At 35.7% G+C, this 15,049-nt stretch overlaps 1 protein-coding gene across 1 annotated transcript in view; it reads left to right on the top strand.

Moving 5' to 3' along the window:
• The window catches only part of slc35d2 (solute carrier family 35 (UDP-GlcNAc/UDP-glucose transporter), member D2), an 18,816-nt gene extending 3,767 nt beyond the window's left edge, over positions 1 to 15,049 (top strand). The window contains exons 4-12 of the mRNA XM_002934982.5: positions 1,519 to 1,586; positions 2,146 to 2,217; positions 3,832 to 3,900; positions 4,461 to 4,563; positions 5,784 to 5,876; positions 10,488 to 10,555; positions 11,232 to 11,310; positions 11,963 to 12,045; positions 14,062 to 15,049. Coding sequence (XP_002935028.2) covers positions 1,519 to 1,586; positions 2,146 to 2,217; positions 3,832 to 3,900; positions 4,461 to 4,563; positions 5,784 to 5,876; positions 10,488 to 10,555; positions 11,232 to 11,310; positions 11,963 to 12,045; positions 14,062 to 14,254 — 828 coding nt within the window. The 3' untranslated portion in view covers positions 14,255 to 15,049. The remainder of the gene's footprint in view (positions 1 to 1,518; positions 1,587 to 2,145; positions 2,218 to 3,831; positions 3,901 to 4,460; positions 4,564 to 5,783; positions 5,877 to 10,487; positions 10,556 to 11,231; positions 11,311 to 11,962; positions 12,046 to 14,061) is intronic.

The following is a 15,049-nucleotide window of genomic DNA, read 5'->3' as shown; positions in this document are numbered from 1 at the left end:
TGCCTTAGGTGGTAGGTGTTCATACATACCTCCCAACTGTCCTGTTTTTTGCAGAACAATCACGATTTTAACAGCTGAGCCCGTAGTCCTGAATTCTTATTGAAAAGTCCCTCATTTCTCTCTGATCTCTTGCACTGAATGCCAAAAAGATACAAAGTTTCTCAAACTTTATTAGAAAAGTAGGCTTTTGCTAGAGAGCCCAGACTACGTAACACCTGCGCTTAGATACAATTGTAACGAATAAGAAGAACAGGTCTCCTGGGGGAACTGAGGTGAAGGGACATGAAGACACATGGAGCTACTTAGTAGCAGCAACGTGTCATGGCAACTTCGGGCGACTTTGGCAAATTGTAGAGACGTGTATGCTATCCCACCGGCGATTTACATTTCTGCCAGTGGGATGGCATTGCGGGGAGATTAGTAGCCCGCGCCAATGAAGATTTGTGACAGAGCGACTAATCACCCCGTCTGCCACTGCCCTAAATGCCAGAAGATACCCTGCCATAGACAATACTGAGAATTGCCTCTGCTAATACACATGTAGAGACCATTATCAGTCAGCATTGTCTATTTTTCTACTGTGACAACTAGCTGCTACTAGTAGCTCCATGTGTCTTCACCCTTACAGGGCAATTTCACCTTCATTTGCAAAACTGTAATAACACATAAAACAAGACTCCAAAACCCCCAGAAATGTGTTCAAAAGTTACATAACCTGCCCAATGTTTTAATGGATAAAGCATTTCTTTTTGTCCATCGTTTGTATTTTTCAAATGTTGGGAGGTATGGTTTATAGAAGTGATTGTTTTTATGGTATACTTTTTACTAAATTACGCTGTCTACATAGCAAATAATTCTCTCTACCACAATTTTATTCTTGAACCAAGTAATTTATTTTTTTTAGTTGTAATATTGGTGTGTAGGTGCCTTCTCAGTGCATTGTGCCTGAGTCTGAGCTTTCAGAAAGAGCCAACGCTACACATTAGACCTGCTTTCTGGTCTCCTACTCCCATGTAGATGGAGGAGTTTCAAGCCTGACTTGGATTACTTACTATTGAGTGCTATTCTGATATCTACTGATATCTATCTTTCTTCCTTCCCATTTTTCTGCTGGTCAGCTGGTGAGGTGGATGATATCACTCCAACTTGCTTCTCAGCAGTAAAGTGTGACTGAAGTTTGTCAGACCACAGGTCACGTGAAATTTCAAAATAAATATAAAAAAAAAATCTGTGTTTTTGAAAAACTAATTTCAATGCAGGATTCTGCTGGAGAAGCTCCATTAACTGATGCGTTTTTGGAAAAAAAACATGTTTTCCCATGACCGTATTCCCTTAAATTCAAACTTTAATCCATTACATTAACAATAACAGGAAACAGTCAGTTACAGTTCAAAACAATTTGTCAGACCAGGTATGATTTTTGCAAAGGACATCTTCATGATCAGAATGTTTCTAAGCATGTCAGCATGTGCATTTGTACATATCTTCACATAACTTTCTCATGGTTTTACATTGCAGTTATTCCCTTTGCCATTGCTATATATTGGAAATCATTTAACTGGATTATCCAGCACACAGAAACTAAGGTAAGTAGTTGTTACACAGTCATATTTCACTTTCTATAATTCAATAACACTCACATTTTGGATGTGTAGTAGAACTCCTCCTAATACTTTGGTGCCTGAGACACAAAGGAGCAGATTTATCAAAATGTGAGTTTAGAGTTTAATACATAAAAACTCGCCCATGTTCTATTCATTCCTATGGCATTTTTAGAACCATATTTATCAATGGATAAACGGTAGAGTTCACCATTTGATAAATACGCTTGTACAATACACATAGGAGTGAATATAACTTTTTATGTATTGAGCTCTAAACTGACATTTTGATAAATCTGCCCCAAAGATAAGGGAAGACATTTTTTGATACAATAGGGTACATTTTCTATTGTGGCTCCCCACTAAATGATCAGACTGGTTGTGATTGGCAACTGCACTTCTGGCAACTCAGTTTGGAGGGGCCAAATCTGTTACTTATATCACCCATTAGGATTTTCCCAAATCTGCAGTCCTTTGGAAGTTTTTATTACTCTTAAGACCTGTAACACATGTGACATAATTATTTTGTTTATTGTTTTTGCAGCTTACCAATGTTCACAGTTCTTCGGAAGTTTTCAATTCCATTAACACTCATCCTTGAAATGATTATCCTTAGGTAATGTATGCCTTAAAAATGATTTGTACAAGTGTATATGTTGTTGCATCAGATTGGTAAATTACTTGTTTCTATCCTAAGGTAAAAATAAATATTTTTTTAAATTTGAAAATTACTTTAGTACAGGGATTTGCAACCTATGGGTTCTCATGTTTTTATGGTGGTAGGTCTTCATGATATCTGTTAGGGGATATAGCCAACAGCAAACACTCAAAATTGTGGCTCTGAAGTGCACTACTACTCATTTTTTGGTTAATGCTGTTTTTTTTTTTTTTTACAGTGCTCCAAATGATTATTTGTACAATAATTATAATTTTTACATCAATTATTCAGTTGCAAAGCTGATTCCAACATATTTTCTGTGTCTCAGAGAAAAAAGGTTAAGAAACCCTGAGTAGAATATAAAGGAAAAATCCAGTAGTCCTTATCTAAATAGCTGTTATATGCTGCAGGAAAATGCTTAGAATGTCCTCTTGTGCCATTGCCCTAATGTGTAAATCAGACAAAAGGAGTCTGTGGTTAGTAGTAGCATGCTTTGAGTAGCTGTGTTGGTGAACCAACCAACGCCAGAGGGTTACAGACGCTACTTTGTTTCCCTCTCTTGTTTAGATTTCAAATGAAAGCTGCTTTTACAAAAGCATAATATTAGCCATACGTGACTACAAAATGATAAAGAATACAAAATTGCAACATTGCTCCTAATAATTCTTTGAGCAGTTAAATTACTTTTTTAAAAGAAGGGTAGACCTTTAAAAAATGTTATAGTTACCCTTTACTGCTTTGAAGAGCAATTTTACTAGTCTGGATTTAAAAAAATGTTGGGAGATTTAAAAATGCATGCTAAAGGTGCATGCTAATGCTTTGTCCTAAGTTAATTAGCTTATTTTTCATTGGAGTTTTTTATGTAAATTTTCTCCTTAATTCTAGAACAGTGTAGTGTCATCTGGTGGCCACTTAGAAGTATAAACCATTTTTCAGTTGACTTTTCTTTGTAATTACAAATAACATTTTATTAGAAAGAAAGTGTTCTGCAGTGATAAAGCTCCACAGTCATTTCTATTGATATAGCACCCTAAAGGGGTTAAAAAAGGTGAATTTTATTTGTACCAAAAACTAGGCTACGTTTCAGGCAACCGCCCTTTATCAAGCCGGCTTGGTAAAGGGTGGTTGCCCGAAACGTTGCCTAGTCTTTTGTACAAATAAAATTCGCCTTCTTCGCCACTTCAGAGTACTGCACCATATTTTCTTCATGAATCATTGATTGCCCCTGGCAGTAGGGAGGGAGGCTGCATATGACACTACACAAAGCGCAATATAGTGAAATCAAATTTTTTTGTACTTAGTGAATATTGATATAGCACCGTTCTCTCCCACAGTGCAGTTTTCTAAGGTATCTCTGCATCCTGATCACCATTTATTTCTGTTTATTGGGTGATGGAGGGCTAACACAAGTTTTCATGAGCCCTATGCAGTTACATGTATTTCTTCATTCTTAGCCATTGTCATGAACAGTCAGATGATGAGGGTTGAGAAACAGCAAAATCTGTTGCGTTCATAATAAATTGTTATGCTTGACATATATTTATCCTTTCTCTAACTTTCTCTTTCTTCCAGGAAACGATTCCCCTTCTCTGTTGTAAGCAGTGTAACTACTATTATAATGGGGGCCCTTATAGCTGCCAGGTATGATTAACTGCGAAACTTTTCTTTCATTCCCAGTCATCTTTAATTTCCACCTGTCATTTTTACTGTAGAAAAGGGCACTTTTTTTTTTGCTAAATTTGATTTTAATTTAAGAAGCCTGGTTTGTTTAAGATGTATCTTATGTACTCTAACTTTTTTCTTCCTTATCATGGGTTCTTGGTCTTTGGCATGTGGGTTTGCCTTTCTACTTTTAGGGGGCAGTACATGCAACAAGGATTTGTGTATTTGTCTCAAAGGAAAAGAGTTATTTTCAGTATTGTGCGCTTTTTGTTATAGGATAGAAGCTTCAGTATAGTTTACCTCTGTGCTAGTGTTCTTTTTAAAACAGTATATTTCCTTTGATAAGTGTTCTTAATATTTTGAGTCATAAAAATAATATACCACAATTTTAGGAGACCAGTTACTGTTCCTTTTATCTGCCATATTGTTTAATTGTGCGCACCTATCTTTGTCTGAATCTACTGCCTTCAGTTTTTCAGTATGTTTAGCACTTATTAATTTGAAAAAATGGTCAGCACTCTAATGCTTTTTTTTTTTAGTTTTGATCTTTCTTTTAATTTGGAAGGATACATCCTAGTGTTGTTGAATGACTTATTCACAGCTTCATATGGGGTTTATACCAAAGAGAAAATTGATCCAAAGGTAACTATGTCTTTACAAGGCTACGAGATAAAAAAAAAAGCCTAGCCAGACCTTGCACATATTTATTATATTTATTGCAGCCAATTGCAGTCCTGTGAATGAGTGAATTAACTGTTGGAATGACGTACTGGCATCATTCATTTCTTAAAAATACAATTTAACAGGTAAAATTGAAGATCTTTTAAGAGCAAACATTCTAATCAGATTGTACTTAAACATTGGACTAACATTTTAAATGTAAATTTTTGCAGACCGTAATACAGTCTTACTGAATTGCACAGCAATAGTCAACACTGATATTATATGAAAGAATAGTTGAAGTTGCTTCCCTCCTTTATGGAAACATTCTTAAGAGATACCCTTAAACTCAAAAGAAATAGTAAATTTAAAGCTCTTTCATGATGCTGACCTTTTTTGTACGATCATAATGCATAGTAAAGTGGACATGTGCATTAAGGCAAAGCTGTCCCACTTTTTCTGTGTAGTGGCGCTGGATAATATTTAGTGATGTCATGTAAAGAACAATGCAATGGCCCTGGGTAGGTTAGAATGTCTTACATAGCCACACCCAACTGAAGCTGAATGATTGCCTTCATTGTTAAGCCATTAACCAGAGAAAAAGATGATATACAAAGAAATTCTATCTTCAAGGAATATATTAGTCACAGTATTTTTCAACAGGCATCTTAATTTCCACTTATGTATCAGTACTGAACCATGTATCCAAAACATCATCATGTTATTATTTACAAATATTTGCATTTTTCCTGGAGGGCTTTTGGAGCAGTTCATGAATATGGGTTAAAGCTGCTGATGTGATGCATTGTCTGTATTTCAGTCATTTGGTCGTGTTTATTAATGAAGTATAGAGTGTGTAGGCCCCATTGTCTTTACAGGCATGATGTTACTCCCATAACACTTTATCAGATGTATCAAAGTGGAATTAGAGCTCACCACAGGAAAAACGTTCTATTCATCGATACATATTTATCAATGGGTTAAAGTTAGCGTTCACCTTTTGATAAATAGAAAGCGGGTGAGTTTTTCTGTGGTGAGTTCTAATTTCACACTTTGATAAATCTACCCCTAAGGAAACTGACACAGATGGTTTGCCACTCACATTAAATTGTGGGCGACATCCAAAACTTCATATAAAATTGTTTATTTGCAGCTTTATTGATTCTTAATCCAAAATTTTTTTTTAAACATTCTCTTTTCAGGAATTGGGCAAATATGGAGTTCTTTTCTACAATGCAAGTTTTATGATACTTCCTACTTTGATATATACTATTTTGTCAGGAGACTTTGAGCTGGTAAGTTTGTTTGCCTTTTTAGCAAAGTGATCAATCCGATATATTCTGCGGGTATTGATTATTCTTTTGTTACCTGTGCTGCTGACTGAGTGACATGACCTGCTGCAAGGTACAAGGATCTGGCTTATTCACTTCCATTTGGGACCTATAGTAGCTTTATAAAGAAGCTCCTGTGCTTAAAAAGTCTTAACATCTGGTAGACTGATGCAGGATCTGCCTTGCAAAAGGTAGGTAAGTAATCTTTACTGGCAAAATGGAAACTATTATAGGCATCATGTGCCACAGTCCTGTGATGCATTGTAACATTCAGACCCATCATCAAAAGCAAACAGGTCATAAGGTTATAGGGCTATTGATGTTGTGATGTTCAAGTATTTAGCATTATTTTTTAAACAATGTAAAACATTTTATACAGTCTATATGTTTCTCATACAGTCTACAGTTTCTCATAGACTTGCATTGCATCAACATTCTTCTTTTTCCTAAAAACATTTCACAACTTTTCACCTTGGTCAACTGAAAGTCAGAGAAGATTTGAAAGTTTTTAGGCCTTGGGACAAAATAGCACTAAAGAACAATTTGGGGTGAAAAATACAATCCGCAATGTGGGGAAATATATTCACAGTCAAATTGTTAAAAAATATTAACAGATTTGGGAAATAGTTGTGAAATGTTTTCATAGATGTAGAAGGAAATTAACGTACATGCTCCACTGCCCAAAACTCATTAATACATCGCTGCTGACCATGGTGTTCGAAACAAAAAAAAATCCCTGACCATGCAAACAGTTCATACGTGTTTTTTTTTTGTTAACCTGGTTGATCTACCAGGTAGTGTGTCTGTGATGGGGATGATGTTGGAAATCAGATTAAGCGGGTAAGGCATGGATCTGCTCAACTAGACCCACAGAGAACTGTAGCTTAAAGTATTTGCCATATTTTAATTAATATCTATTAAGGTTCTGTGTACAGGCCATCCCTCCAGTATAGGTTTGAACTTATTCCAGAAGTTTGAATGGCTATAGAAGAACCATCTCAGACTTTCTAAGCATGTATTCCCCTGTAGCACTGTAAATGTTAGTCACTGCAAAACAAAACCACATGTCATAACATTCATGGCTGGAAATGTTATAAAAGATGTAAAGTTTGCTCCAGACCTAGTCACCCATAGCAAACCTTTACATGTCTTTTTTTCCAAACCATAGAGCAGTAAATGCTGATTTCTAGAGCCATATCCTGCATAATCTTGGGTACAAAAAAAACCCCATAAATATAAATACCAGACATGCATGTTATTATTATGACACTATGTGGCATAAACGTAATAAAAGGTGCCTTACATTGTTCATGGTTGACCCTTTGGCCCCTGTAAACAAATCACATTAAGCCTGATTTTTGGACACAGCAGTCCTTGTTGTCAATGGTGTTGATACCTCAAATGGCACATTGGTGTCATTACAGTTTATATTTCAAATTCTAGTTTCCAAAATGCATGACATCCAAATATCCACAAATACATTATTTGGGCATAAAAACATCTGTGTTAGTGGCAAATAGAAATAGGCTATTTGCAGTTATACTGGCTATACACTACTTCAACTAGTCACAGTATATCATCCCTTGGGCTTTCCCACCCACATTGTGCACAGTAATAGGACAAGTTTTATTTGTGAATGTTCAAGATTTTTCATTGCTAATTTTGGTAGCAGTGGCAGTTGTGTGCACTTTATATGCACCTTGATAGTGTGCCCAGTAAAGGGCCAATATTTACTGAGGACAGATGTGTTGTAGATGCAGTAAAAAATGGATCTTTAACATGCTTTTTCTATTAAAATGAATTTGCTGACTTGTTGTAGCATTGTGCACTGTGTAGTGTATTAAGTTTTCTTCATCTGTGTGCATGTGTAGTCATTTTTCATCCATACCAATTAACTTAAATTATGCCATTTTCAATTTATTTTAAACCTTTAAAGGAGACATATTGGATAAATGGAAAAAAACCTAATTTTGTAGGCAATTATGAATAATATATGGTGCTTGTTTCACTTTGGGCTAAACATTTATCCTATCTGTAAAAATGTCCCCTTTATTGGCACTCCCTATAAATCAACCACTTAAACTGGGTGCAAATGGGCAGATATGCCTGTTGTCCCAACAGCCAAATGGACTGATCATATAAAAAAATCTACACACACAGGTAGTAAAACTGACCGGCATAGGCAATGAACAAAGTTTTCAGCTATCGCCTATTTATCAAAATTCAGTTTGATTACATGTGTGCATACTTAATATTAGTTTTATGAAAGTAGTGCTAGTGTATAATGACCTGTATGAGTAAACTTGGTGCAGGCTGGGAACAGTACTGAAATATGGTACATAAACATATCTAACTGTAAGAAACTGCAGAAACTTTATCAATCCAAACACCGTTTTCTTCATAATGCCCCCTTTGCTAGTGCTATATAATCTATTCTGCATGGTCCTGTTTATTTCAGTATGAGAGAGACTAGCACTTTAAGTACTAAAAGTGAGTCATGTCACAGCGAACATCTGCAAAATCCTTTATTCACCACAGGAACACTAGAACTTTACCCACATCTTGTTTTTCTGATTATGGTGTAGTCAACCATGTTCCTTGTTTAATTTTGTTTACTCGAACATCTAACAAAAGGCCAAATGACATGCAGATGAATTACATAAATTACTTAATCTTTTCTATTCATAGTGATTTAGACAGATGGCTTTGACTCCTACCAGTTCTGACAGACCTATTATAAACTTAGAACAGAATGGGTGCCTAGGCCAGCTGAAGAGCAAGGTTCAGCAAACCACTAATATGACTGAAACCTCAGCCTTTAAGTGCAGGAAATTTGGTGCTGGGTTTGATTTAACATTGTAAAATATGTATTTGTTTTATAGGAAACATTTATGTTGGGCTGTCATTTCTTCTAGAAATTGTTAGGATTTATAATACTCTGGGGTTTTGTCCTCGTACAAGTTTTGTGCCCATTTTCATGTGTGCGTGGCATGAGCTATGTGTTAGGATAATCATGCAGTCCAACATAAGCAATTAAAGCAACTTACATTTACTCATGTACTAGGGCAGTGCTGACCCCCCTCTGTGTGGCCCCCCACCTGTCTGGCTGCTTTGATGGCTTACCTTTGTGTAAGCTTTAAATGGTATCAGTACTGTCCCCCTGCATGGTTAACACCTCAGATTTAGGCTGTAAACCCCCTGTATTGTTTAAAAATGTAATCCCCTGTACTGTTCACACCTTTTAATCTCTGCATTGTTCACCCCCTGCAGTGTTCACACCTCAGGCTGTAATCACCCACATTGTTCACCTGTTCACACCTCAGAGACAGGCAGGGTAGGGAAGGCAGAGTATGGCACACACAGGCAGGGTAGGGCACACACAGGCAGGGTAGGGCACACACAGGCAGGGTAGGGCAGGCAGAGTATGGCACACACAGGCAGAGTATGGCACACACAGGCAGAGTATGGCACACACAGGCAGGGTAGGGCAGGCAGAGTATGGCACACACAGGCAGGCTAGGGCAGGCAGAGTATGACACACACAGGCAGCGTAGGGCAGGCAGAGTATGGCACACACAGGCAGGGTAGGGAAGGCAAAGTATGGCAGGTTTTTGCTGTACTACCACCATTAATATGGCTATGGTCATGCGATAACATGGATGTGGTTTCAAGTGGGTGTGGTTTTAAAAAGAGGAGTGGTCAAAACTAGTTTCCATTATTGGCCCTCCACCACGGAGGCCGGAAAAATTCCGGCCCTCGGTACCACAGAAGTTGGACAGCACTGTACTAGGGGATGCATTAGATTACATGTGCAGGGGAACCAGGTGCTAAGGCCACCATTATGCCATGCCAGCTCATTTTAAAATATAATATTATAGCTAGCAATTTTGGTTTTTATTTTGTGATAAGGTACTTTGTAGAGAAAAAGCTATGCTTAAGAGTAGGATTAACTAATTTTGAGATTTTATTACTGCTATTATTCAGCTTTGCATAATCAGTGGTCTGTTTGAATACCAGTTGAAGTTAACTTTCAGTATGTTATAGAATGACCTATTCTTTGCAATTTTTCAATAGGTCTTCTATTCTTTTATTTGCTTAATTCTTCTAATTTGCCTTTATTTTTGCCACAGCAGTCAACAAACTTTTTCTTTGTGAGACTTAATTTTATTATTTTTTTTTTTTCACTTGTTATTTAGGCCCTCTCTTACTCATGTTGCAGTGTTTCATTCCAGCCACTGTCTGGTTACTAAGGTAACTTGGACCCTAGCAACCAGATGGCTGCTTAAATTCTTAACTGGAGAGCTACTGAACAAGAAGCTAAATAATTAAAAAAAAATTAAGACCGTTTGCATATTGTCTCAGAATATCACTTTCTACATTATACTAAAAGTCAATTTAAAGGTGAACTACCCCCTTCAATTAATGTAATGTAACATAACTGATATCAGTTGACAGTGTAGATGTGTGCATTAACAGAAAAAAAGGACTTTTTATTTTGTATGCAATGCAGTGCATGCAGTAAATGCTATCAATTAGGGCATGTTTCCTTTAACAGTTCTATTTTTTTTTCCATAGGCAATCCATTTTAGTGAATGGACAAATATTGCTTTTATTGTACAGTTCATTTTTGCTTGTATGATGGGGTAAGTATACCTTGAGTGGACTTGAATAGTGTTAATTAGTGTTATTGAATAACTGAAGTAGAATCTGTTATGGTTTGCTAAAAACAACCGAATGGTGGTTTTGATTTATGTGCTCTATTCAGCCCTTATGGTTCAGAGCCATTGAATCACCATTCTTATATTTCCTGAAATAAAACAATATTTGATTACCATAAAGTGAGACAATGATGCTGCACATTCACTTGAGTTGCATTTTTAAACTCTGCTTTTGAAACCTTTGCTCTGGACTCTCTATCAGTTCATGTTGTCTTGGTATTCTATTTGGTAGCAAATATGTCTGGTGTTTCCATCTCATTGCAGATCAATCTTTTGAGGTATGAGGATAGCTTAAAAACATGCACTGTTATCAAGGCTGTGAGTTAGGAACCACAGTTCTAAAGCACACAAGAAAAACAATCCCATAATAGTCAGTCTAAAAGTATAAATATACTGAAATTAATCTAAGAAGGCTTATCCTGCTATCTCACGTCTGGAAGAAATTAGCTGCCCATCTTGGCTAGACTTTGCAAATAGTAGAATGTTTAGCAAGTGCACACAAGGTTCCTGGCAGGAATATCATAACATGCTTGAACTGTTTCTAGGTTTAACCCAGTCAAATGTTAACATTTTGTGCTCTTCCTTTTTCGGTTTATCACAGATTTATCCTGCTATACTCAATAGTACTATGCAGTTACTATCACTCCGCTCTTACAACCACAGTCATTGGCTCCCTCAAGGTAAATGTACAAGTTGATATTTTCATAAGACCCAGATGTACTGCCAAATAACTGTGCTGTCGTTATAAAGCTTATCAATTGCATTCTTATTAAGAAATGTAAATAAAATATTTAAGCACAGAGAACCTTAGATAGTGATGCAATGGGCAATATAAAATGCATGCTTGGGAAAAAAAAAGGGAATTCTGTTATTTGTAGGTTGCAGAAGACAGCGATTTGGGCCTTTTTTTGCTTGAACTGTATTTCTATTTATCTTAGGTAGAGCCCCACTGTTGGGTACTTTTACCACTTGTGACCATAGTGCCCAACGATGTGGGCATGTGTTGCACCCTGGAGAAGGATTCAACAAAACATCTTTGTTGAAAAAGAAAATCTTTTCAGGTCACAAAAATATGTTTGCATTTGTGTCAATTGGAATCTCCACCACCAAAACATTAAATTGTGTAAAAAGGCAATTTCTAGCCATTGCATTATTTATATGTTTAACCAGTGTAGATTGCCACCAATGTAAATTTATTTTCAGGAAATTTGTTGCCCACAGGTAGTGCAGATTATTTGCATGTAAAAAAAACCTCCGCGTGTGCCATTGCCCTAGTAGAATAAGTAATTGCTTTGCTTACATTCATTTTCTTTCTTGTTTTTGCATCTTTAGAACGTATCAATTGCCTATGTTGGTATATTTGTTGGCGGAGACTATAGTTTTTCCTGGTTTAATTTTGTAGGTTTGAATATTTGGTAAGTAGTGTGTTTTAATTTATTCTTGGGTTTGCTGCCTAGCCATACATTATTTGTTATAATTTTTATTAGCTTAAGACTACATTAAGGATATATTATATATTTATTAGAATATATTCTATAGTAATAAAATGATATCTTAAGAATGTTGGCTTACAATATTTACTGAACTGATATGGTACAATGCCTTGCAACCGCCTAGATATTTTCCGCATTTTGGTATGTTACAGTCTAAACTTGAAATGGGTTTCATCAGAAAAATATACCTAAAACTTTGACTGTCCTCACCTGATTGGTTTTTTAACCTGCCAAATAGATATTTGGCCGATATTTAGGGCAGCCTGCCAGGAACCGCTATAAATGGGCCAGTAAGCCGTCAACTGTCTGAAACCACTAAGCATGAACCAATAAGCTGCTGACAGTATGGAGAAGGTGAAATTGGCAGCTTTTAACAGCCTGGGTATGGCCAGCTTGAGTCAGATGATGCTTGTAAACCTGAGTTTTAGATAGTGTCACAGATTTAAAAGGCTTTGACTAGACCATGGTTGAGCATTCAAATATTTGTTCTTGAACCACTCCAGAGTTAATTTGACTTTGTGTTGGGATCATTGTCCTGCTAAAAGCTAGTCATGTTAAAAATGTCATATCACTTCTCACCCACCATATCTTTTATGTTTTTTCCCCACTTTATTTGACTGTGGCAGTAGAAACTGGCATCAGTTTTAATGTAGTTAAGAGAGAGTTCTGTTGCTATTCTTTAGTATACCTTGCAAAGCAGTAATAATACTGGCCTCCAAGAAATTCCAGAATTGGTCGCAGTTTACTAAACCAGCTCCAGCATTTTATTAGCATTATTTCTGCCGGAAGTCATTATTGCACTTTAGTAAAAGGGAGCCTTTGTACTTTTTTGTCATCGTTTTTTTTTTTCTTTCTTGCATTTATTTTTATTTCCTTCACAAACAGTTTTATGGTGTTATATTTTATAAGACAGAGGAAACATTTTGGATTTTTTGTTCCCACTGCTGTATTTGTTATTTGTTTGTTCCAGAATGTGAATGAGTGAATCTATTGAACATCTTCAAAGTGAAAACATAAATTTCTTACTTTCACCAGATTTCCAAGAATTGCAAAACAATACACATACAAAGTACTGTAGTGCCTGCCAGCATTCTCTCAGCATCAAATCAAAAGACTTGAACCATGTTTATTAATCTCTGTTTCACAAATTTTAGTCCACACAGTTTTTCATATGTTGTTTTGATTAACAATGGCTAATAAGCGATGTCATATTTAATGATATAATAAATATTAATTGTATAAATGCTTTCAGAAACATTTCTTTATTACATTTAAAGGGGTAGTTCACCTTTAAATTAACTTTTAGTATGATGTAGACAGTGATATTTGGAGACAATTTGCAATTGGTCTTTTGTTTTTTCAGTTCTGAGTCTTTCAGCTCTTTAGTAGCAATTTAGTATTTTAGCAGCTTGGTTACTAAGGTCTTATTTACCATAGCAACCAGGCAGTGGTTTGAATAAGAGACTGAACTGGATTTCATCAGTGGTGAGAGGCAGATTTTGACTTTAAAACACACAAATACATCTTTCAAAACTGAGAACCACTTGCTGGTGAATGTGATTAGTTGGTTTTGGTGACAGCCTGAGCGATGGGAAGCATTTCTCTGCCAGTGGAGAAAATGCCTGGCGTATCATAGGTTTATATTATTGAACTGCTGGTAATCCCTCTGGATTAAACAGTTTGATGTTTTATAAATCTTCCCTTTTGTGTCAGATGTTTAGATAGGCTTACAATCTTAAAATGCTGGTAAATTATTAATAGGGAGGGTGATAATCTTTCTTTTTCCCTCAGTAGTAGTCACATCACTACATGTTTTTTCTCTTCATGCTAATTAAAGAATTGTTACAGTGGTCAGGAAATTAGCAACTGCATTCTTTTGATAAATACAGATGAATTCCTCAGGCTTTATGTATTTACTGTTATATTGTTCATTACCAGTATGGCAGGAGGAGTGGCCTATTCTCTCTCTACTATATTTGGAGATACGAAGACAATGGACAATGGAAAGCCTAAACTTCAGGCAGAAAAACATACAATTCACCCATGGAATGAACAGCAGAATAATATTGCTCATGCTACAGATTCAAGATTAAGTAGCATCACAAATGGAAAAGAAAAGATCTTAGCTTAAGTAATATTTATTTATAAGAAAGTAGCATTGTTTTTAAAATTATTTTTTATATATGATCTTTCATAGTTTAGTAAGCGTTAAGTTTGGAAGATGTTTTTGTTTCACAGATATGAAACCAAATAAAAGGTGCTAATCACTGTATTACTTTGTACCTGTACCTTAAATATGGAGAACGCATATTCCTTAACAGAGGGGGGTTTATTATTTATTTATGTTTATGTTAGCAACAGTTTCATTAACAAAGTGAATTTTGCAGCGTTGATGTAAATATGTAATTCAGACCGTTAAAATAATAAATAATCCTTTGTGGTGATATTAAATGCAAAGTTAGGTTTTTGTTCAGTTTCTGATTAATGTATATTAAGATGAATCATATTGATTCCTGTAATTTTCATTGTTATTTTGAATGTTTTTGACTTGAAAATGCAAAAAGAAGACTGCAGATTTTTTCACAATGAGAGAACCACCAACATGTGAGCATGTACTTCCGTTGTGTAGTTTTGTAACCCCTACCTCATCAGAGATGTGTACATGAGTGTTAACCACAGAAAGAACCACATCAGGCCACCTTGTATGGATGTTTCACTGATTTTCTTTCATGTTAATTGTATATATATACTGCTATTTTATTGAATGCTCTATTAATATATTGTAATCATTTAAATTTTATATATATTTATCATTTTAGTCGCTCGTGTAGCTAATCTGGAATCTATAAAGTATTTATTATGTATACCTTTTGTCTAAGAATTTTAAGATCTTAATTCAGATTAAAAAAAACTTGCAGACATACAA

The sequence above is a fragment of the Xenopus tropicalis genome, chromosome 1 (assembly GCF_000004195.4).
Source record: "Xenopus tropicalis strain Nigerian chromosome 1, UCB_Xtro_10.0, whole genome shotgun sequence".
Lineage (NCBI taxonomy): Eukaryota > Metazoa > Chordata > Amphibia > Anura > Pipidae > Xenopus > Xenopus tropicalis.
The sequence above is the reverse complement of the archived record's forward strand: the minus strand, read 5'-3'. Positions and strand labels throughout refer to the sequence as shown.